The sequence below is a fragment of the Hydra viridissima genome, unplaced genomic scaffold (genome assembly GCF_058129835.1).
Source record: "Hydra viridissima isolate aposymbiotic clone 2 unplaced genomic scaffold, HvirCarnegie_v1 scaffold_14, whole genome shotgun sequence".
Lineage (NCBI taxonomy): Eukaryota > Metazoa > Cnidaria > Hydrozoa > Anthoathecata > Hydridae > Hydra > Hydra viridissima.
In genome coordinates this window covers 3,265,697-3,286,016 of record NW_028324313.1, presented here as the reverse complement: position 1 = coordinate 3,286,016, position 20,320 = coordinate 3,265,697, and the positions used below count along the sequence as shown (strand labels likewise).

General features: G+C 29.4%; 1 protein-coding gene, 1 long non-coding RNA gene and 1 pseudogene across 3 annotated transcripts; 2 read left to right on the top strand and 1 right to left on the bottom strand.

Annotated features, from left to right (window-relative positions):
- Positions 1-575: 575 nt before the first annotated feature.
- Positions 576-11,390, top strand: LOC149878859 (uncharacterized). Its single transcript, XR_016447015.1, has 4 exons — positions 576-699; positions 2,850-4,302; positions 4,910-4,986; positions 10,643-11,390. It is a non-coding gene; the product is annotated as an uncharacterized LOC149878859 (long non-coding RNA).
- On the bottom strand, positions 5,592-7,509 carry LOC145200931 (C5a anaphylatoxin chemotactic receptor 1-like). Its single transcript, XM_090072198.1, has one exon. The coding sequence runs from the start codon at positions 6,811-6,813 to the stop codon at positions 5,707-5,709; it is 1,107 nt and encodes a 368-aa protein (XP_089928324.1). The 5' UTR covers positions 6,814-7,509; the 3' UTR covers positions 5,592-5,706.
- Positions 11,391-12,027: 637 nt separating the features above from the next.
- Positions 12,028-17,304, top strand: LOC145200929 (sodium-independent sulfate anion transporter-like; annotated as a pseudogene). Its single transcript, XR_016446945.1, has 4 exons — positions 12,028-14,412; positions 14,591-14,723; positions 15,473-15,634; positions 16,604-17,304. The product of XR_016446945.1 is annotated as a sodium-independent sulfate anion transporter-like (transcript).
- The last annotated feature ends 3,016 nt before the right edge of the window (positions 17,305-20,320 follow it).

Genomic DNA, 20,320 nt, shown 5'->3' with positions numbered 1-20,320 from the left:
CTTAAATATAGGTTATCATAATTAAAAAAGGCATGGTTTCCCTAACCTAACGTTGTTTTTAAGACTATTTAAAAAATATTGAATGTTCTACTCATATAGCTAAGAAGAGAGTATTTGTTCAAATGATTTACCGAGTGTTTATTACGATATTATGAAAGCAAATCGTACATTGATCAAAGTTTATGAGCAAGTTCTCATAATAATAAATCGTGAAATTTGCAATTTTGGAGTAACATATACATATGTACAATATACATGCATATAAAACACTTTGGCATGAAAATTTTTTCATAACAGTTAAATTAAAGATTAATATTGTGTGTGTACAAAATTGTTCTTAGAATGTTTTTAAAAAAGAATTCATTTTGATTAAATGGTGATTTGAGGTTCATCTAAACAAAAATAAATTGATAAAGAGTGTTCATTCGTCTAATTAAAAGAGCCAAAATATTAACCTTCTTCGAAATCGATTATTCAAGAAATCGGAAGTATTTCAACCTGAATTCTTCACACTTGATTTAAGTTAAACTTTATAAAACATTGCAATTACATGGGAAAAAACCTGAGTTTATCAAGATTAGATAGAGAGGATTAAGTTGTTAATCTAATGCAGAACTTTATCAAGTCTCAAATCTTTATCAAGAATCACAAATGGAATTATGTGACTACAAAGAAGACGAAGCAAAGTTGTATGAAAAGGTAAGTCTACAAAATATATTAGAAACTCCACTGGGGCCAAGTTTGTTGATGCATCTAAATAACCTTCTTAAGACTTTCCGGAATGATAATGACCCATGGAATTTTTGAAATATTTCAAGATTTAATTTTTTTCAAGATTTAATTTTTTTCAAGATTTAAATTTATCTTCAAATACATTAAAGTTTTTAGAAAAAAATCATCTTTAACCTGATCACAATATTTTCTCAATTAGTGCGGACACCTCACAAGAGCTTTAGGATTATAGTTTTCTTTTTTAATTTCATGATGCCACACTCATAATTCGGCGGAATTGTGAGTTTGGCATCACGAAATTTAAAAAATATATGCCACACCCCCTGTCTACCGCAATTTTGCCCTTCTTCATAGCTTGTGTTACATTCTTGCCCAAGATTTTTCATTTGGATGAAGTTTTGGCACGTTTGCTAGATTCATAATTTTTGGAAGAAAATTGACGCCATTTTGTTGATACCATTTAATTACACTTCTTGAGCGATAGCAAGATGTAAGATCAGAAGAGCAAAACGTTAGGCTTTGTTTCTTTCGGAATCATATAAAATTGCTGGAATCGTCGAAAAGTTGAGTTTGCAGTGGGTTTCATTATCTCTTATATTTCACTTTTGATTAGCTTGAAGCTTTTCTCATAGCAGTTTTCTGCTAGGAGAAAAATCTCAAGAAACTTAAGCTAAATTTGACGGATCTCTTTCTCGGTTTCTCAACTTTCTTTTCAATCCACGACCTTCGCAATTCACAATCTACGACAACACTTCGCAATTCGCGACCTTCACACTTTAAAGACCGCAGCTTTCACACTTCACAATCCGCGACCTTTACACTTCACAGTTTGATTATATTAATGACAGTTTTCATTTTTTTCCTAGCGAATTAAATGGATCACAGTTTTTAAGTCACTTGCAAAAACATTTTCTTTGTTTACAATCAAACTTTCAAAACTACGTTTATATTATTTGAAAGGAATATAAATTTGCTTTAAAACAATAAAAAAAGTTATCAAAATCGATTAAGTGGTTCTCGAAATATTTCAAAAATCTCATAGATCCTTATCGTTATGGACAGCCTTTAATTTTGGTGATTCCAACGTAATTAGTTCTTATTTAATGAAACAAAAGAAGACCCTCAGTTTCAGAAAGAGATGATGTGAATCTCTAACGTTAAATGCTGTTTTTTACTGAGTCAATTAAACAACTTTCTAATTTAATAAAACTTAATTCAGCACAAATGGTGCTTTCAACTATGACTAATTCAATTAGCTATCAACAAACGGAGTTTAATGATGAAAAAGGATTAAAAAAGTTAACAAAGGAGCATTAACATTTTCAACGATCATGTTTATGCTCCTTTTATTGCAGTTTATAGTAATGCCCCCCTCCCCGTAATAAATAACCGCCTGATAATTATCTATTTCCGTTAAAAAAAATCAAAAAAATGATATTTACTCTTTGATCAAGAACTAAACTCAATAATATTAGTGAAATAATCTTTGTGTTTTTACTTTTTAAAAACACAAAGATTATTTTTATTGAATGCATTAATATGTAGGTTAATTATATTAAATGCATAAAATCTGCGGTAGCATCCCATTTTTTAATTTCGCACCAAATACTTATTGTCAATGCTTGAGTTGGTCTTTGATTTTTTTGCATCATAAACAGGTTTTTGTGGTCTTCTTTTTACGGATTTTTTTTTCAAAAAAAAAACTTTCTCTCGCTAACTACGTGCGGCATTAGCTGCATCCGCCCTTCCGTTTTCGATTTAAAAACAGTTTTCAGACGTTTGTGAATTATTACACTAACGTCCGAAAACTGTTTTTTAAATCGAAAACGGAGGGGCGGGTGTTGCATTTGACAAAACTATGCATGAATCTATTTAAAATATCTCTTTAAGGAGCAGGAGGTTGCAGCAAATACTACTGGGTTTATTTTTTTATAGTTTAGTGTTTTTATTTCACTAAAACTAAATGTGGAACAACGTGGAACTTTATTTTGGCTGGCAGTTATGTTTAAAATTGTGCATTAAAACTTTAGTTTCCAAAAGAAAAATTAAAAAAACTAGTTTTTTAAATTCAAAAAAGTAATAATACTTTTTTTTGTGGACTTTTTGCCGTTTTTTAGATTAATCTGGGTCACTGTGCGTTGTCAAGATTAGCTGGGAACTCATCAAGATGGCTATTGATGGCTTGCATCTGATAAGTTTGCTTCGCTTCCAGTAAAGTACTAGATGAATTGTTTAAGCCAGGTTTGGATAACATAAGTTTTGTCTCATATACTTCGTATACCAGAAGTCTTTGTGAGACAGAAGTAGCAATCGTCTACTTGATTTACATACATTATGCAGGGCCCACAATTTATCCTGATCACCTTGTTTAACCTTAAACTAAGCCAAGTAAACTCATTTGATAAAATCGCTAATATTCGTTTTTTGAGTTGGTACCTTAAAATTTCTTCAAATCTAACAAAAGTTGTCTGAGAACTCAAGCATTTCCTTCGTATTAATTCCATTAAATTGAACTGAGTGTATGGATGATAGTTTTTATCCTATACGAGTGATAACTCCAATTTTTTTAGGGTTGATAATGGAGACAAATTTATGAGTTTTGACATTTGACCACTCAATCCAACGGCAGGTGAGGTACGCTCAAATTGGTTACTAAACTTCAGTTAGTGGTTTGATTTTGGGGGGGGGGGGGGAAAGCAACAGACATCTAAAACTCCTAGTAAAGCAGTCAAAAATGTAGGTCGTCGTCGCTTTGGTAAAAGCACAAAGCTCCCTGACACACACCCTCACTCAATGCACAGTCAACTTAGACTGACCATAGTCCACAACCGCAACACAAGCCCAACCACAAGACAACGATAGGTTCTGAAACATGTAGCAGCAGGTTGAGCAAGCTTTTTGACGGGCTTATGCTCAAGTGGGCTGCTCTTAGTTTCTTGATTTAAAAAATTCTCTGATGTTCTTGAAAGAAAAAAAAGAGTGGGCACAAAAAGCATCCCAACCGGGGGGTCCCACTGATTAAGCTGTTCCAAAATAGTTTTTTCAATCGCATTATTTAAAATTGAACACCTGTTTATAATTAAAATTTTTCCCTGGGCGAGCAAGTTTTTCTTCAATGCTTTTTTAAAAAGAGAGAGGTTTCACTTATTGTCATGTAAGCAATTAAAAGAATTAATTTGGTAGGGTATTTTAGTCAAGTAAAGACCGCATGTGTTTTCTAGTCGCTATTTGTTATAACATTTTTAGTTATTAATAACATGTCAACACAATTTATGCTGTTTTAAGTTTGAGAATTGTTTAAAGATAAACTTGGGTTGCTGTCGTTTTTACTTATCGTTTTTACTTATCACGGCAAATATTTACTCTATATATACTGTGAAGAAGCCTTTGTGTATGATTGAACAAAAAAAATAAATATAAAAAACATTCATTAAACATAGAACGCTAATTATAGAACAAATTTTTAATTACAAGAAGTCTCTTTTAAGTACTCCATCTGCAAGCATATATATAGCTCATGACACCTATACTTCTAATACCCTGATGAAAATTTTCGCCTTACTCATCGAGGTAAGCAAGAAATTTGTTAAGGTGACAATGGAAATGATCATGTATACTCATTATGCAGCCAAATCATTCATTACTTTTTAATAACAACTCTACAAGACTTTTTTATTTTTTGGTTTTTATTTCCTAAAAAGCTTTTCACTGGTCACACAGTTTTGTATTTTAATGCTTGGTTCATCAAAAACACTAGTTTTAATTTTAACATAACTCAGAGTAGGAAATCCAGAAAAAATGTTCTTGAAACAGTCACTCATGTTAAGGGTTTTTACTACTTGCTTCATTTGAGCTTAATTTGATCAAGGGAAAGAAAAAGTAATTTTTTATAATTCTCATTATTAGAAGCATAATAAGCATATCATACTTGTTGACCAAGTAAAGAGATGATCATCTTAACATTCACAGATCTTTTTGTGTTCATCTGAGTAAATTTAGCACTGTTTCTATTTAATTTTCTTATTAAAACTTCTCATTGAGAGTTAAGAATGACTAACAGGAATTGTACTAAATAAAATTCGGTGAAGAACACACTTTCGGATTCTTCTTTAAACTAAAATTTCGATTAAAGTTTAAAGAAAAAATTAAAGTGTGTTACTTCATTTTCTAATTCTAGAAAAAGAAGTTATGTAAAAAACGAGCTAAATGCTTCATATAAAGGGACACTAGACAGATTGCTTAATCCAGACATGGGTAAGTGATTTTCTGTCGAGTTTTTTTATGGGTATATGATCTTTTTTATGGGTATATGATCTTTTTAAAACTAAGATTTAGATTCACACTGAATCTAAATATTAGATTCACAATTTTAAAAAAAAAAGCTCTAAATGCGATTCACAAAACTTTAAATATGCTTCATATTTTCAAAATAAATTTTGACATCTTGTTTAAATACTGAAAACTACAAACAAACAAAAAAAAACCTTATGAACTAATGATTTGTAATCGTCAAAGAAATCTTTTATATACAATGTAAAAACTATTATTATTTATAACAATTTCTCTTTTTCTCTCTTTAAAGTAACAACAAATTAAATACATTTTTTTTTAAAAAACAATTAAAAAAAAGAACAAAAAAAGAAAAAGAAAAAGTAATTAAAATATTCACAATGTGAGAAAAATGAGATACTGCTTTTATACTGTAAAACTTTTAAGAAAATTTAACTCGTTCTTTGCAAAAAGTGGGAGTGTATTATTCTCTAGCATCTCCTCCCTCCTCTCAGACTGTTTTTCCGTCTGAAACGATACGATTTTAAAAAAAATTGTACTTACTAAGTAGTTAATAAAACATATTTGTATCTTAACAAAGCATATATCTAAGTAAAAATGTATCACTCAATATTTTCAAAGACAGGATGTTTATTTACTTAAAATATTACAATAAAAGTTCACAAACTTTATCAACAGCATTCTTCATATAGACACCATTTTAACAAAATCGTCTTTATTTTCTTTTTCTATCAGTGATGATTTAAGTTGATGACGTAACTTTAATGATGTAATTTGGGAGATGGAGATATTTATTCTAGAAATTTTCTTCTTCCATCCTCCAAAGCAAAAAAAAAACTTAAAAATCTGCTTTCGATAAACAGTATGCAAATGCGAGTATACGAACACATTCGCACAGCTATTGGCCGTGTGAGCAACTTTTAACCAAGAGTTGATTTCAATTATTTGCTGATTAAATTGAATCCCACTATTTGGAAATATTATCCACGATAAATTATACACGAAATATAAAAGTTCCCTAGGAAAAACTAGTAAAAAGAACACTATGCCCATCATCAATAGGATGCGTATTGTTCTTTTAGAATTTTTAAGACGTCTTTCTCGTATTTCTCGATTACTCGACACCACACAACATTTCTTTAAAGTTTTACAAATTTTTACTGTCGTAAAAGTAAACACTGACACAAACAAAACCAAGCGTAAAACTATGAGAAGGCAGTTAGGAATGCCGAATTTATAATCACCTACCTTTGGAACATTGCAATATCCACTGATTGGATCAACTTTTATTGCAAAAATATAGTGTAAAAAAAAACAGATTGATAAAATTATGTTTATAAAAAAAGCTGTTGTTACGGTTCTCCAAGATAATGCAGATCCATGGAAAGGTGATACTATCGCTAAATATCGATCAACTGCATAGATAAGTATGACTCCTGATGATACTGTGGCCATGATTGGGCCAACCGATGGTATAATCTTACATCCAAGTTTACCAAACTGCCACAGTCCATTCTGGGTAATCGTTAGGTAGATGAACAGGGGCGGGTTAAAGAATGACGAAAGAAAATCAACAACTCCTAAGTATAGAATCAACCAATCTGCCATTGAGCGTTTTCGTTTAGAACCAAACACATATATAACGAATGCATTTCCGAATACTCCTATAAAAAATATCAACCCAAAAGCAGCGACAAGACACCATTCTGAAATCTTTAACTCAGTGCCATTTTTTGAAGCATCACTTGTTTTTGATACATTACTAATCGCATCAGTAAAATTGGAGATCATTATTTGCGAACAAAGTTTTGGAATAATCAAATCTTATAGCCAGAAATATCTTTTCCACTCCATTCTTATAAATTTGCTTGTTTATATCGATCTATTACTTGCTTACCTTTTTATTTGTTTTTATTTCTTTCCTTTTGTATTTATTTAAACATAAAACAAGCGGAATCTCTGTTCTATTTGACAACCCTCAATTGATCTCGGAAAAAAAAAAAAAAAATTAAGAATTGAAAAGCACTTAAAAAAGTCTTGGACGTTTTTCTCTTGTTCACGTAGGAGGTTTAAAAAATTCTTTTAATTAAGGTGAATCATTGAAGTTTACAACTTCGTTATGTCGAATAAATTTCTTTTTAATACAACTTCTGAGCAGTTGTCTTGGTTTTGCGTGTGGTGTTAAATTAGCATTGAAAGATTGATGAGTTCATTTATTCCTATTACATATTTTCACAGTATTTATTTCTGTTTAGTAACGTTTTTCTTCGTTAGATAAAAATAGATTAAAAAAAAAAAAAATCATACTGTTAATGGCCTTAGAAGTAAAAAAATGAATCCTACATTATCTATTTCCTTCGCAGAGTACCAATTAACAATTTAGCTTCGTTTTTATTACTATATATTACTATTACATATCTCCGTTAAAAAAATATTAAATTTTGTAATAACTATTGTGTTTGTAAATATTTAACACGGTATGACACGGTATGTCACCGTACATCACGGTATGTCACGCATTAAATACGGAGTTGAATAATTTTATTATTAATTTTGTTGAATTTGTTACTTAATTTTCTTCTTCTTAAGTTTATTCAAAATTAGTCATTGAATTAAATCTTAAACAACTCCCATGGGATTGGTAGAAATTTTAAGTTAAGATAAGCAATTAGATAATACGTTTGACGCAAGGCCTGGTTACATATATAAAACTCGTGAATTGAAATATAAAATTCATGTATGGATTTAAATGAGAAAATAGCCAAAAGCAAAATAAAAAGTTAAGTGACTTAAACTGATGAAAATCTAAGTTTGAAAATTCTTTCAGCAAGTATAATTTAACACACCTTGATTCCCTGAACAAAAGTAATGCTAACAAAAGTATTATTAAAAGGTTGCTGAAATCAGCTATAAATTGAATTTGTTGAAAACTGCTAAAAGTATTTGGTGTTAAAACAGTTAACCAAATTAATCTTTCAGTTTTTGTTTACTTTTTCTTAATGAATGAAATAGTTATAAATTATTTTAGTTATATATTACACAGGAAAAGATTTTATTAATCGCAATTAAAAGAAATTTTTTCCCATAATACTTTGGTGAGCACATGATAAGCAAGTAAATAAAATCTTAAGTCTTTTTTTTCTCCTTCACGAATCTTTAAAGGGCGTTTAAAAGATAAGATGACGAGTGTTGTAATTGAGAAGGGCATATTACAAACAAAATTATTTTCTTTTTTGAAAAACGAAAAGTCAATGTTATTCTTTTTGTTGTTGGGATGCGGTTGGTGTAAGTTTCTCAACCTATCAAGCAGAATTTGAAATTAGTTTCAAATGTCAAGGAAAAAAAAAAAGGTTTTGCCGATTTTTATATACAACCCGGTCTTGCGTCAGATGTTTATCAAAATGCTTATCTTTTTCGTAATAAATTATCTTTTTCGTAATAAATTATCTTTTTCGTAATAAATTAAAGTTTCTTTCACTTTTGTGAAAAACTAATTGAAAGTGTTGGAAAGTGGAGTTAAGAAAAAAAAACAAACAAACAAAAAAATAAAAACATAACCAATATAGCAACAAAATATTATTTCACGTTTTACAGCTCTGCTTTAAATTGAATCATTGCACTGATGTTTATTTTATTTATTATAAAATTTACATTACCCCTTACTAAAAAGAGATGAATCTTAAAGTTCAAAATAAAAATGACGCATCACTTGAAACTGATCTATGATTAGAGACCCTCATCTAAAACGTTTTCCAACATAACGAAAGATATCGAGAAAAACATTTCAAAAGAACAGAAAAAAATTAAAAAACATTTTTTCTTAACACAAGTTATTGTAATAATGATCCCTGATGCCTGGTGGTACTCTTATTAGAGTATTTTAGCATTATTTCTACTCAACAGTTGAGTGCTTTATATAAATATCTACATAGTTTATCCAAAGAGATTATCCACTGAAAAATCTACAGAATGGTCTTAAAAAAATGTAAACCTGTCTTCACGAATACTGCTTCTTTTTCAACGTAAAATAAAATTCACATAAAAAATCAAAATGAATAAAAAATCAATGAGAAGTTGTAAAAGATGCAACCTGGAAACAAAATGGTCGGAAAGAAAGAAAAAACTTCTGCATGTGCGGACATTTTATTGTTGTCTAAACTATTAGTCATAAGATCATCTAAAAAAAGTTTATCAAACTTCTTTTTGAACGAATGTAAAAACGAAGTAAACTTATTGAATTACATAAAGACTGACTACGTAGAGTTTGAGCCCTTTTTAACGGGAAATTTTTAAAATAAAACGTCTAAAATTTCGGTTTATTTATTTCATTAAAGCTGTGTTTCTTCGTTACTGAAAAAATAAACATTGTAAAAGGAATTTTTAATACTTTTTTAAATGCCGTCGAAACAAGAAAAAGCTAGCGAAAAAGCTCTGCACAAATTTATTTTGATTCCAAGCGCATCATATTCTTCAACCGCAAAGGCAACCAAAGTACCTCGATTAACAGTCCAACGTGTGATTTCGAGATTACGGGAGTCTGGAACTATTCAACAGAAGAAAGTTTCAGGAAGAAAACTAGGATTCCTCGATAAGAAATTAGTTGAGAACTTAAAGCGATCATTCAAGCAAAATCCCTGCCAATGAGGCAGAATTCGAGCTCAACGATACGGAACTTCAAGATCATTTGTGATAAAAGTGCGTAAATTCTGTCATTTGAAGTCTTTTAAAAACATGAAAATACCTAATCAAATTATTTGATTCGGTACTTTCATGACTTTGACTCGCCAAACCAAAATGGCTGCCTTATCATCGGAAACTTACGTCAAAACTGACTTAAAACAGTTCCCAGACCGTCTATTTTATGTTTCAAACAAGTGATTTGGTGTTCGTGACAAGTTTAAGTTTCTAAAGTGCGACATGTTCTGTAAAAAATTCATGATATGGCAAGCAATATGCAGCTGTGGTCATAAGTCAAAAGTTTTGTCACTTCTCAGACAATGACCATAGAACTTTACGTCTCTGAGTGCTTGCAAAAACGTCTGCTACCTTTTATAAAGTTCCATAATGGTCCCACCACCTTCTGGTCAGACCTCGCTTCATTTCATAAAGTCAAACACACGATTGATTGGATGAATGCCAAAGAGTTAGTTTTCGTCCCGAATGAGCTGAATCCTCCAAACTTCCCTCAATAACGACCGATCGAAAAATTCTGGGCAATTATCAAGGGATACATGTCTAAGAAGTCACAGGTAATTAAAACTGCCGACGCTATGTTGAAACCATGGGGAAAAGAGTGTGAAAAAGTTCCAGAATCTGTTGTGCGTAAGATAAAGAGCAGTATCAAGACAAAGATTTGTGCGTTCCTCCGAGGAAACCAATAGTAATTTTTTGTTATGTTAATAAATGAGACACAGCTTTAATTTAAGACATAAACCGAAATCCCACCACCTTCTGGCCAGACCTCGCTTCTTTTTAGATTTTAGACTGATGTTTTATTTAACAAATTTACCGTTAAAAAGTGCTTAAATTTTACATAGAAAATGTTTTTTTTATTTTTAAATTTTACGTAGAAAATATACTTTGTTCAAAATATAATTTTATTAAAATATACTTTGTTCAGATAAATTATGAAGTAGACCAAAGTTCAATGATATATTTAATCAAATGTTAACTGCATGGAAAAAAATGGTGACTGAGGAATATGACAATGTCGAGCTAATTTTGCAAACATTCCACAGAGCATCAGATGATAATCTTGATTTGGAGCCTTCACTGAAAGACTAGCTACAGGTGTAAAAAAATTGAAAACTATAATACGAGGTTGTGTGACTTACAATGTTTGTAAAGCCATTTTATTTTATGTTTGAATATAATAAAGTTTATTTTATGTTTGAGTATAATAAGTAAAACCTTTATAATCATTAAAAAACGCATTTATTTTTTTTTTTCCAGGTTAAATGGCAGGATAAATTATAAAATATCTAAGTTTGTGCAATGAAAAAACAAGTTCAGTTAACTTGTATCAGTTTTTTAACTTTTTTTTTGTGCAATATGATTGCAAGATTATTGAAGAGCTGAAAAAAGGTAATAGCCTTTTCGGAGAACGTTTGACTCGTTCGTCAATCAGGATTAATGATCAAACAAAGCTTCTTAGGATTTACTTATAGAGTAGGAAACAGGGTTAGAATTGCGGTGAAGTCAAGAAGAACTTTTAAAAATGCATGGAATCTTCTAGAACCGAATTAAACTCAGGAAAGGCTGCAGGTGTTTGTTGCATAATATGTGGCATTGACTGTCAGACTGGGGTCAGCCTGTTGAGATTATTTCTGATAAAACAGCAAAAAGACGTTCTGAACTGATACTTTAAATCGGATGAATATATGTATAAAAATTATTTTTACTATTAAATACTAATAAACTTTATAAACAACAGATTTTTTTAAGTAGAAGAGGGGTTAGGCCGCATAAAGTCTAATTGGTAAAAGTTGGGTATTAGGCTCTCTACGCCTTATTTAATCTTCAAAAATTTTTAAATTCAAGAAAAGTGACACGAATTTTATTTGCATAACTTAAAAATCAACATCAGTCAAACTGAAAAATTTTTTAAGGGAAAGCTTTTAATCTCTATAACCTCAGCTTAATCTGTTTAGTCACATTTACCCAAACTTAATCAAATTTAGTAAATGTAACTAAACAGGTTAAGCTGCCTTAATTTAATCTGTTTAATCACATTTACTCCATACGTCTTCTAACGTACGAAGTAAATGTGAACATGCCCAAAAAAACAACGTACGAAGTGTATATGACCACGCCCGAAGAAAGAGACATGGGTTAAAAATTTTTATCAGGCTTTGATAAATATATTTCGAAAAAGCTAAATATATTTATCAAAATATATTTTTTTTGAAAAAACTGTTTTTACTTTTTAAATAAATAATCATTTTAATTTAATATTATTAAAAAAAGTGTTAATTTAATATTATTAAAAAAAGTGCACTATATTTATAAAAAAGTTGTGTGGGGTTTATTTTTTTTTTGTTTTGAACCAATGTGCGTCATTTTCTGGCTGGCAAAACAAACTTGGTTGGCAAAAAATTTTCTTCTCTGCGATAGCGATATTTAGTTAATATAAGTGATCTGTCTCGTAACGTTTCATAATTATCCAGGACACAATTGTGAAATTCCGAGACAAAATTTATGTCCCGATTTACAACATTATTCCGGGACAACCTTCTCTTTTTTTTTTTCCGGGAAATTTCTCGTCTTGTTACGCTTGTCCCGATTGATTACGAGAAAGCGATTCCGAGACGCAGACGCTTACAGGACGCTGTAAAAAAAGGAAGGGAAAAACAAACAAACAAAAAAAAAAATCACGAGGCAACCCGGTAACAGAGTGACTATTATGGTTGATCTACGGCTTCACTAAAAACTTTAAAAGAAAAAAAGATCTCTGAAAATCTAAACATATTTTCTGTTATGAATTTAGGTGCTAGTATGACCCATGGAAAGTATCAGTTTGAAAGGTGCATCGCTACGACCTACAAATTTTACAATTTTTATAAATCTATCAGATGCAGTAAAGTATTGTGCATTAAGCACATTACTTTAATTCTTGAAGAATAACTCAGCAAACTTCTATACACAGATTATACCATTGAATCATAGCAGGAATTTGTGGAAGTAGATAGTTAAAAAATAAGTATTCTAGGCTTTAATTTGAACAAAGGCACATGGAACTTGAAGTTGCTGATTCCCCAAGTTATAAAATACAAAGTTGAGCAAAATATTTGTTGTCTCCAGAATGAAATACCTAACTGTTAAGACTAGTTTTACGTTAATGAAATTACTCCTCCAATAGCAACTCTGAAGAAATGCTAAATATAACAACTTTAAAGAACATTTAAAAAAATGTTTTTTTAGTTTTTTTTTGCCCTAGTAGACATACAGAAGGAATAAAACTAACATGCAAAATGCATAAAAATACTACCTGCTTGCTAACTAACCTAAAGCTTTTTCCTTGTCTTTAACTATTTCTTAATTGTATCGTAACCAAAATCCTTAACAGCATTAATGGTGGTTACCTATTTCATTTCATTATTTTTATTCAGAATTCTTTTTTTTTTCTTCCTTTCTTCATTTCTGAATTGAAACTTATCACATCTTGGAGAAAAACCTAGACCTTAATGTTAAACTGTCATATCACAAATTTATGAGTTTCTAGCAAAAATATCTGATACTAGCACCTGCATTCATGACAAGATAACAGTAAATGTTTTTGGGTTTTTCTTTCTTTAAATACAATGCATCTAATATTTGTGTCCTTTCAGATATTCAACTTCAAATGTTATCTCAGAATAACGTAGAGTATATAACACTCAGCATTGATAAATAATGCTGAGTGTTGCAAGTTTATTTAGTTGTCACATACTAAAAAGTTACTAAAATGCATACATACTATTTAGTTACTTTATTACAAAAACAGTATAAAGGCTTTTTTTGCTCAAAGTATATACGATACATATATTTTTACATTTATGAGTATATACCTACTTTCTTGTTATTGATGGTATTAAGTAGGTGGTGCTATAAAATTATGACGCTATCAGCTTTTTGCTATAATCACTTGAAGAGATATATGCCAATATTAGTGTGGTTGCCTCATTACACTTTCAAACATTTACTATGTGATTTTTTTGCTGGAATCACAGTTGGAATAATGGTAATTCCTCAAGCACTTGCCTATGCTTCTCTTGCTGATGTACCAAATGCTTTTGGTCTTTATTCCTCATTTATGGGCCCATTTTTATATTGTTTGTTCGGAACTTCAAAAGATATAACTGTTGGGCCTACAGCAATTATGGCATTGTTAATAAAAAAAGTATAATGTATCAGAATGTGGAGAGATGGCAGTTACATTCTCTTTTTATGTTGGTGTTCTACTTTTAGCAATGACTCTGTTTCATCTAGTTTTTTTGGTTAGATTTATTTCATTGCCAGTAATTTCTGCATTTACATCTGCTGCTGCAATAACAATAGCAGGCAGTCAATTTAACAGTTTGACTGGAACCAAAGTTACCTCTCAAAATTTCTTTAGCAATTTAATAGAAGTGTTTAAAAATGTTAAAAATTGGAACTTCTATGATTTTACTTTAAGTGCTGTTTGTATCATGATTTTGTTCTCATTGACTTTGTTGACAAACTTAAAACCCAATAATTCTATTTCTTCTACAAAAATTATATTGTACAAAATTCTTTGGATAAGTGGTATATCAAGAAATGCATTTGTACTGGTTTTTTGCATGCTTATTTGTGTTTATTCTAAAACAGTTGAAACTCACAAATGTGCTAACTTTAAACAGCAAAATTTATCAAGGAGTACCTCATTTTACAGTAGGACTTTTTTTTTTGTGGTTTTATTATTATTTTTTTAATGTTTTATTTGGACCTCTTTTCAAATTCAGCTTTAATCTTTGAAGTTTTTTTTACTGTTCTTCCTGATAAGTAAAGATTAGTAGAATTCTGTAAACCTATAGGTTATGTGATGTAATTTTTTTACTTTTAATTACAGATTCCAGATTTTACACCTTTTTGTGAGAGTAAAAATGCCACATTCACTGTTACAGAAACTATCAGCCAGTTTGGTGGAGGTTTCTTTATAGTGCCATTGGTAGCTCTTCTTGAAATGATAGCAGTTGGAAAAGGTAATAATGTTGATATGCAGTCTTAAAATAACAAATGTTAAATGAGCAATAGTAAAACTTTTTTCGGTTTATTACAATAAATCTACCAGATTATTTACCAGTTTGGTTTTTTTTTTTTTTTATATATATGATTAATTTATATTTGCTAAAACAGTATGAGCCTAACTCATTCTCAGTCTCTCAAGCATCAAAATTCTCTAAAATAAGTAATCTAACTCATTCTCAGTCTCTCAAGCATCAAAATTCTCTAAAATAAGTAATCTAACTATCTAACATTATTTTAGTTTAACATTATTCTTTGTATTTAGTGTATATGAAAAATTAGCTTTTTTATTTTTAATATTGCTAAAAATTGCAAAACAAGAATTTAGTAAATTTCCTTTTTTTTTTTTTTTTTTTTTTTTTATTGATACCATTTTCTTAAGGGTATTGAAAATTCTTTCAAATGCTTTTGTAAAGATGCAAAATCAGCAAAATTTTATCATAAATTTGTAGTAAATATATTACTGAAAATGCTGCTAATATAGAATTAGAAACTACTTTTCTAGTAGTATTATATGATAATTAATAGATAAATAATAAATAAATATTAGTAGTATATTTACTAATATTAGTGAATATACTACTATTAGTAAATGTTAGTAGTATATTTAAGTCTCAGTAATTACATTAGTGGTGTTTGCAGTACTTGAAATTTTTAGGTAACAATGGCTAAGAGATGTTAAATAGTATTCCATTTTTTGTTTCAGCATTTAGTCATGTGAATAAATATAAGATTGCACCTACCCAAGAACTCTTTTCTCTTGGAATGATCAATATGGTTGGATCATTTGTATCAGGTTTTCCAGTAACAGGGAGTTTTTCACGATCCTCTGTTAACTCTCAAAGTGGAGCAAAAACTCCGTTAGCAGGTTGAGTATTTTTTTTGTTGATGTAATACCAGCTTTTCTAGATACTTCATTTTTAAATTAAAAACTTTTTTTCTTCACTTTAAATTAAAAAAAAATTTTTTTTCTTTCACTTTAAATTAAAAAAATTTTTCAGCTAATTATTTTAACAACTTTACAAAACAAATTATTTAATCTCTCCATTAAAATTTGGAGTGTTTTCTTTAAGATATTAAAATCTAAATTTTTTTTTTAAAATTTAATTTCTTCTGATTTTTTCAACTCAACAGTTTTAGAAAGCTGTTTTATAAGATAAATGTTATTTCTCTTGAGTTTTCTTCTTATTGGAAATTCGATAAAAAATTTTTGCTTGCTAATCCTTCACATAGACCATTCTTTTCAGAATCGTCTGAAAATCTTCAGTTGGGTATCATTCAATACATTTGACAAGATATCAGCTTTTGTAATAAATTGATGTGTTTTGCAGCAAGGTACAGAGCCACACTGTTTAATGTGATGTTACTAATGTTACTAGGTTGGGCCAGAATTTTCTACCAATGTTCGGATATTACAGGAATTAATTTCTTCTTAACACACAGTGATTAATTGTAATGTCACTTAAAATGAAATAAGCTTTAATTCCTCTGTCAGAATATGCCAGCAAGTTGAATGATTTGGCTTCAATTTTTTCAGTCAGTTGATATTTTACACCAGCCGGAGTTTGTTCAACATGTAGAAAATTCTGCTTTTATGCTTTTTTTGCTCTTTGCAGTGGATTTTTCTAGAGTCAAACGTTAATCTTTGTCAACATTTTTTCTAAATAAGTTCAATTAACCTTTGTTCATAGATAATCAAAATTAATATCATTTGCAAATATTAAGTCTTTATAATAATATCATATTTGTTTTTTCTCCTTTATGTCCCTAAACTGAATTTTTTATGTTTTGTATATCAGTAATATAAGAATAAACTTGTGATATTTTCTCTTTTAAGGTTTATTTACAGGAATAGTTGTATTACTATCGTTGAAGTATCTCACACCACTGTTTGCATTTATACCTCGAGCATCTCTTTCCGCCATCATTATATTTGCTGTTCTTCCATTGTGCAACTTTAAAATATTGCACTCAATATGGCACATCAAGCGGATGGACCTTCTTCCTTATGCAATCACTTTTCTACTTTCTTTTTACATGATTGAATTAGGTCTTTTTCTTGGAATAGTTTTCAGCATATTTCTTATTTTATATCCTGTAATAAAACCAAAAGTGGAAGAAGAAGAGTTTAAAGAAGTAATAGTGTTACGTGTTTGTAATGGTTTATTATACCCTGGGATAGACCACATTACAGATATTATTGAAGAAATAATCTATAAGCCCAATTCTCCAAATACTATCGTGCTAGATATGCACGGTGTTACTAACATGGATTATACAACTGTTGCTGGAATTTCAGATTTACGTAACAATGTCCGTCTTGTTTCACTATCAAAAGAGTTGATTGTCACAAACTTGTGTGAAAGTCTAAAGTCGATGTTTACAATGGCTAAATTGGAAGATATTTTGATTGATTCGAGAAATATTTCTGAGCGTTATGAGGAAAGACAAGTATTACTGAGAAATGCATAAAAAAATTGTTATAATGCTGAAAGTTGTGAAATAATTTTAGCTTTTGGGAATATCCCTAACTTTTTATAATTTTCTATGTTTTTTCTATCAAAATGCAAGTTTTTTTTTTTTTGCTTTTTTATCAAAATGCTGCAAGTATTTTTTGTTTTTTTATCATAATGCTGCAAGTATTTTGTTGAAAAACTTAAACATCTGTTATGTCTGCTTTTATTCTAAACTTAACTAGAGTAGTATTGTCTTTCTGCAGATAAATAATCAAATTTGAAATTATGTTAAAACAGACATTTTATGGTTTTTATTTTTATGAACGTTTCGAGACACTCTTATTTTTATGAACGTTTTGAGACCAATGATATATTATATATAGGGTAAACTGACCAATATCTGGCCACATCGTACTTATTGTTTGAAAATAAAAGTTCATGTAGAGTTACATGAATAAATTAGCATATAAATAGGATATTTAAGGATGGATATAATTCAGAAAAATTTTTAACAAAATCAAACTTGATATGTATTTAAGCATCAGTTTTTCAGATGCCAGCTAAAAGATCTATTTCTGGCCGCTAAGATTTAATTCTGGCCGCTTCTTACCTAATTCTGACCACCGGCTAGATTTAGGCATAATTTCTTTTATAAATTACGTGCTTTTAAACAGAAAAAATTTCCACTGAAGAAGCATTACAAAAGCAAGAAACTAGAACACCAATATCCAAGTTAAAATAAATACAAAATAAAAAAAAGAATAATAAATTAATCACTTTTTTTTTTTTTTTACAGTTTGCAGATTTTATGTCTTTTTTTTCCTCCTGTTTTTTTTTTCTTTAACATAACGATTTCTCTTCTTTTTTTTGTTTGATTAATTTTTTTTGAATTTCTTCATGTTTCTTACTCATTTCAATTTGAAAGCTGTTGAGTGACCTATTTGTTTTTTCTTTTATTACAAAATGTGGTGGAAGAGAGTAACCAATTGCATTGACACAAGCTATAACAGTGATTGTTTCCCGATTACCTGATGTACGACTATGTAGATACTTTACTCCTTTTTTAGCAATTACTTCTTCATCATTTAGAAGGGTGGGGTGTCCAGGCTTGGCTCCCAATTCTGTTTTACCAGAAAGTCGAACCTGCACAGAACATCTTGGAACACCAAAAGTCTTACATGCTGCACGCTGTGAAAATCCATTTTTTACAGGTTCAATAGCTGATATCATAGCTGCAGCACTCTATAAACAGTGTTTTCCACGTTTACTTCAGTTCTTCAACTTTTTTAGAATTTTGTAAATTTTTTCTTACTTTAGCTTTCTTAATCTTTTCCAATAAAAAATTTCAGAGTTCTATAAAAAACATAAATATTAAACTATAAGATAGTTATTACTATCCACAATAATGTTCATGCATATAAGTGCATATAGCCATAATATATGTAGATGCATATCTATAACATTAACTATTGTACAACAAAATTAAAACATTATTAAGCAAAAAAGCATTTAATCAAGACCATGTATCAAGGCTTTTATATAAAACTTTGTTTATAAAATGTTTTATGTTATAACATATTTGTAATATGTTATAAAAATATGTTGTTAATCTACTCAAAACAAAATTTAAAGTTAAGTCTGCAAAGTTAAGTCTGCATTATTTTTAAACATTATATAGGCTGTTTACCTAATATAACGCAGTATATATACATTTGTTTCTATACATACTGACACATGTACATATAACACATAATAATTGCATAGCAATATACATGATCATTAATAGACATTAAATAACAGCTTTCAAATTTACGCAAACAAACACACACATATCTATAAATGTATCATTTTGAAAGTTATGTTTTATATTTTAACAAGTCGTAAACATAAACTTATCTATGGCCAGAATTAAGAACATTCGGTAGAAAATATATTACAATTTTATATAGAGAAATTCAAAAGTAAATAGAATTTATGAACATTATTTAAAACAAGCATAAATACATATACAGTTTTAACAACATTGTATTCTAATATTACTTTCAATTCAAGCGATTTACAAACGCAATAATGTTTGAATGTAATTATCAAAACTTTGAAAATATCAAACGTCGAGTTTACGGAGGCAAAAAATTAATCAAAGATTTCCAACGTGTTTTCAAAGCATCAGCATATCTAAATGTTTTTTTTAACTGCATATTTAAAAGTTACAAATTTAAAATATCAAACCAAGAGACTATTACATTAAAGCATTTAGGACTTCTGAAAACTGGCCAGAATTAAGACGCGCCCTGATATAGGTCAGTTTACTAGATGTCTAACTTCGATCCAAAAAATTGAAGCCGTATGGTATGACGTAATGTTGTGGAAGACATTTCTAATTAGGTCAAAAAAAACTTATTTTACTATATGGTATCTTAAAAATTAATATTAAAGTGGTGAATTCCTATGCTGCGATGATTGTTTTAATAGATACATGAAAGGAAGTGACATACCTTTTCACAGATTTCATTAAGTAAAAAAGCTCCAAGTTTTTTAACTTGGGACAGACGCTTTTAGAGCATTTCTATGAATTTTGATATTTTATAAAGAACCTAGGCTCATAAAAAAACTTGTCTAAGTAATTATTAAAACGAGTTTTTGAACGATCTTTAATTTATTGGGAACTTTAAATGCTCTCAAAATGCATTTTTAACTTTTATTTCGCACGTCGGATAGATAGAGCTTTTGCCCTTATTACAAATGGCGGATTCAATTTCTAAACAAAAATGCGGCTTCACTTTTCGTCCAATAAAATCCCGCAAGTTAGACATCTTGTATATATATATATATATGATTGTTCGAGACACTTTTATTTTTATGAACGTTTCGAGACACTCTTACTTTATAAGTTGTTAAACCTATCAAGCGTATTTGTAAAAAAAATAATTTTTGTTTCAAATTACACGTAACCTTTTATGTAAGTGAAAAGTAAATGAATATTGCCCCTTTTCCTTCTTTTTCTTTGACTCATTAATAAAGCACTAAAGTTACTCAACTTGTTTATACAGATATTTAAACTTAACTAAACTGATTTCTTTATGTGATTTATAAAATAG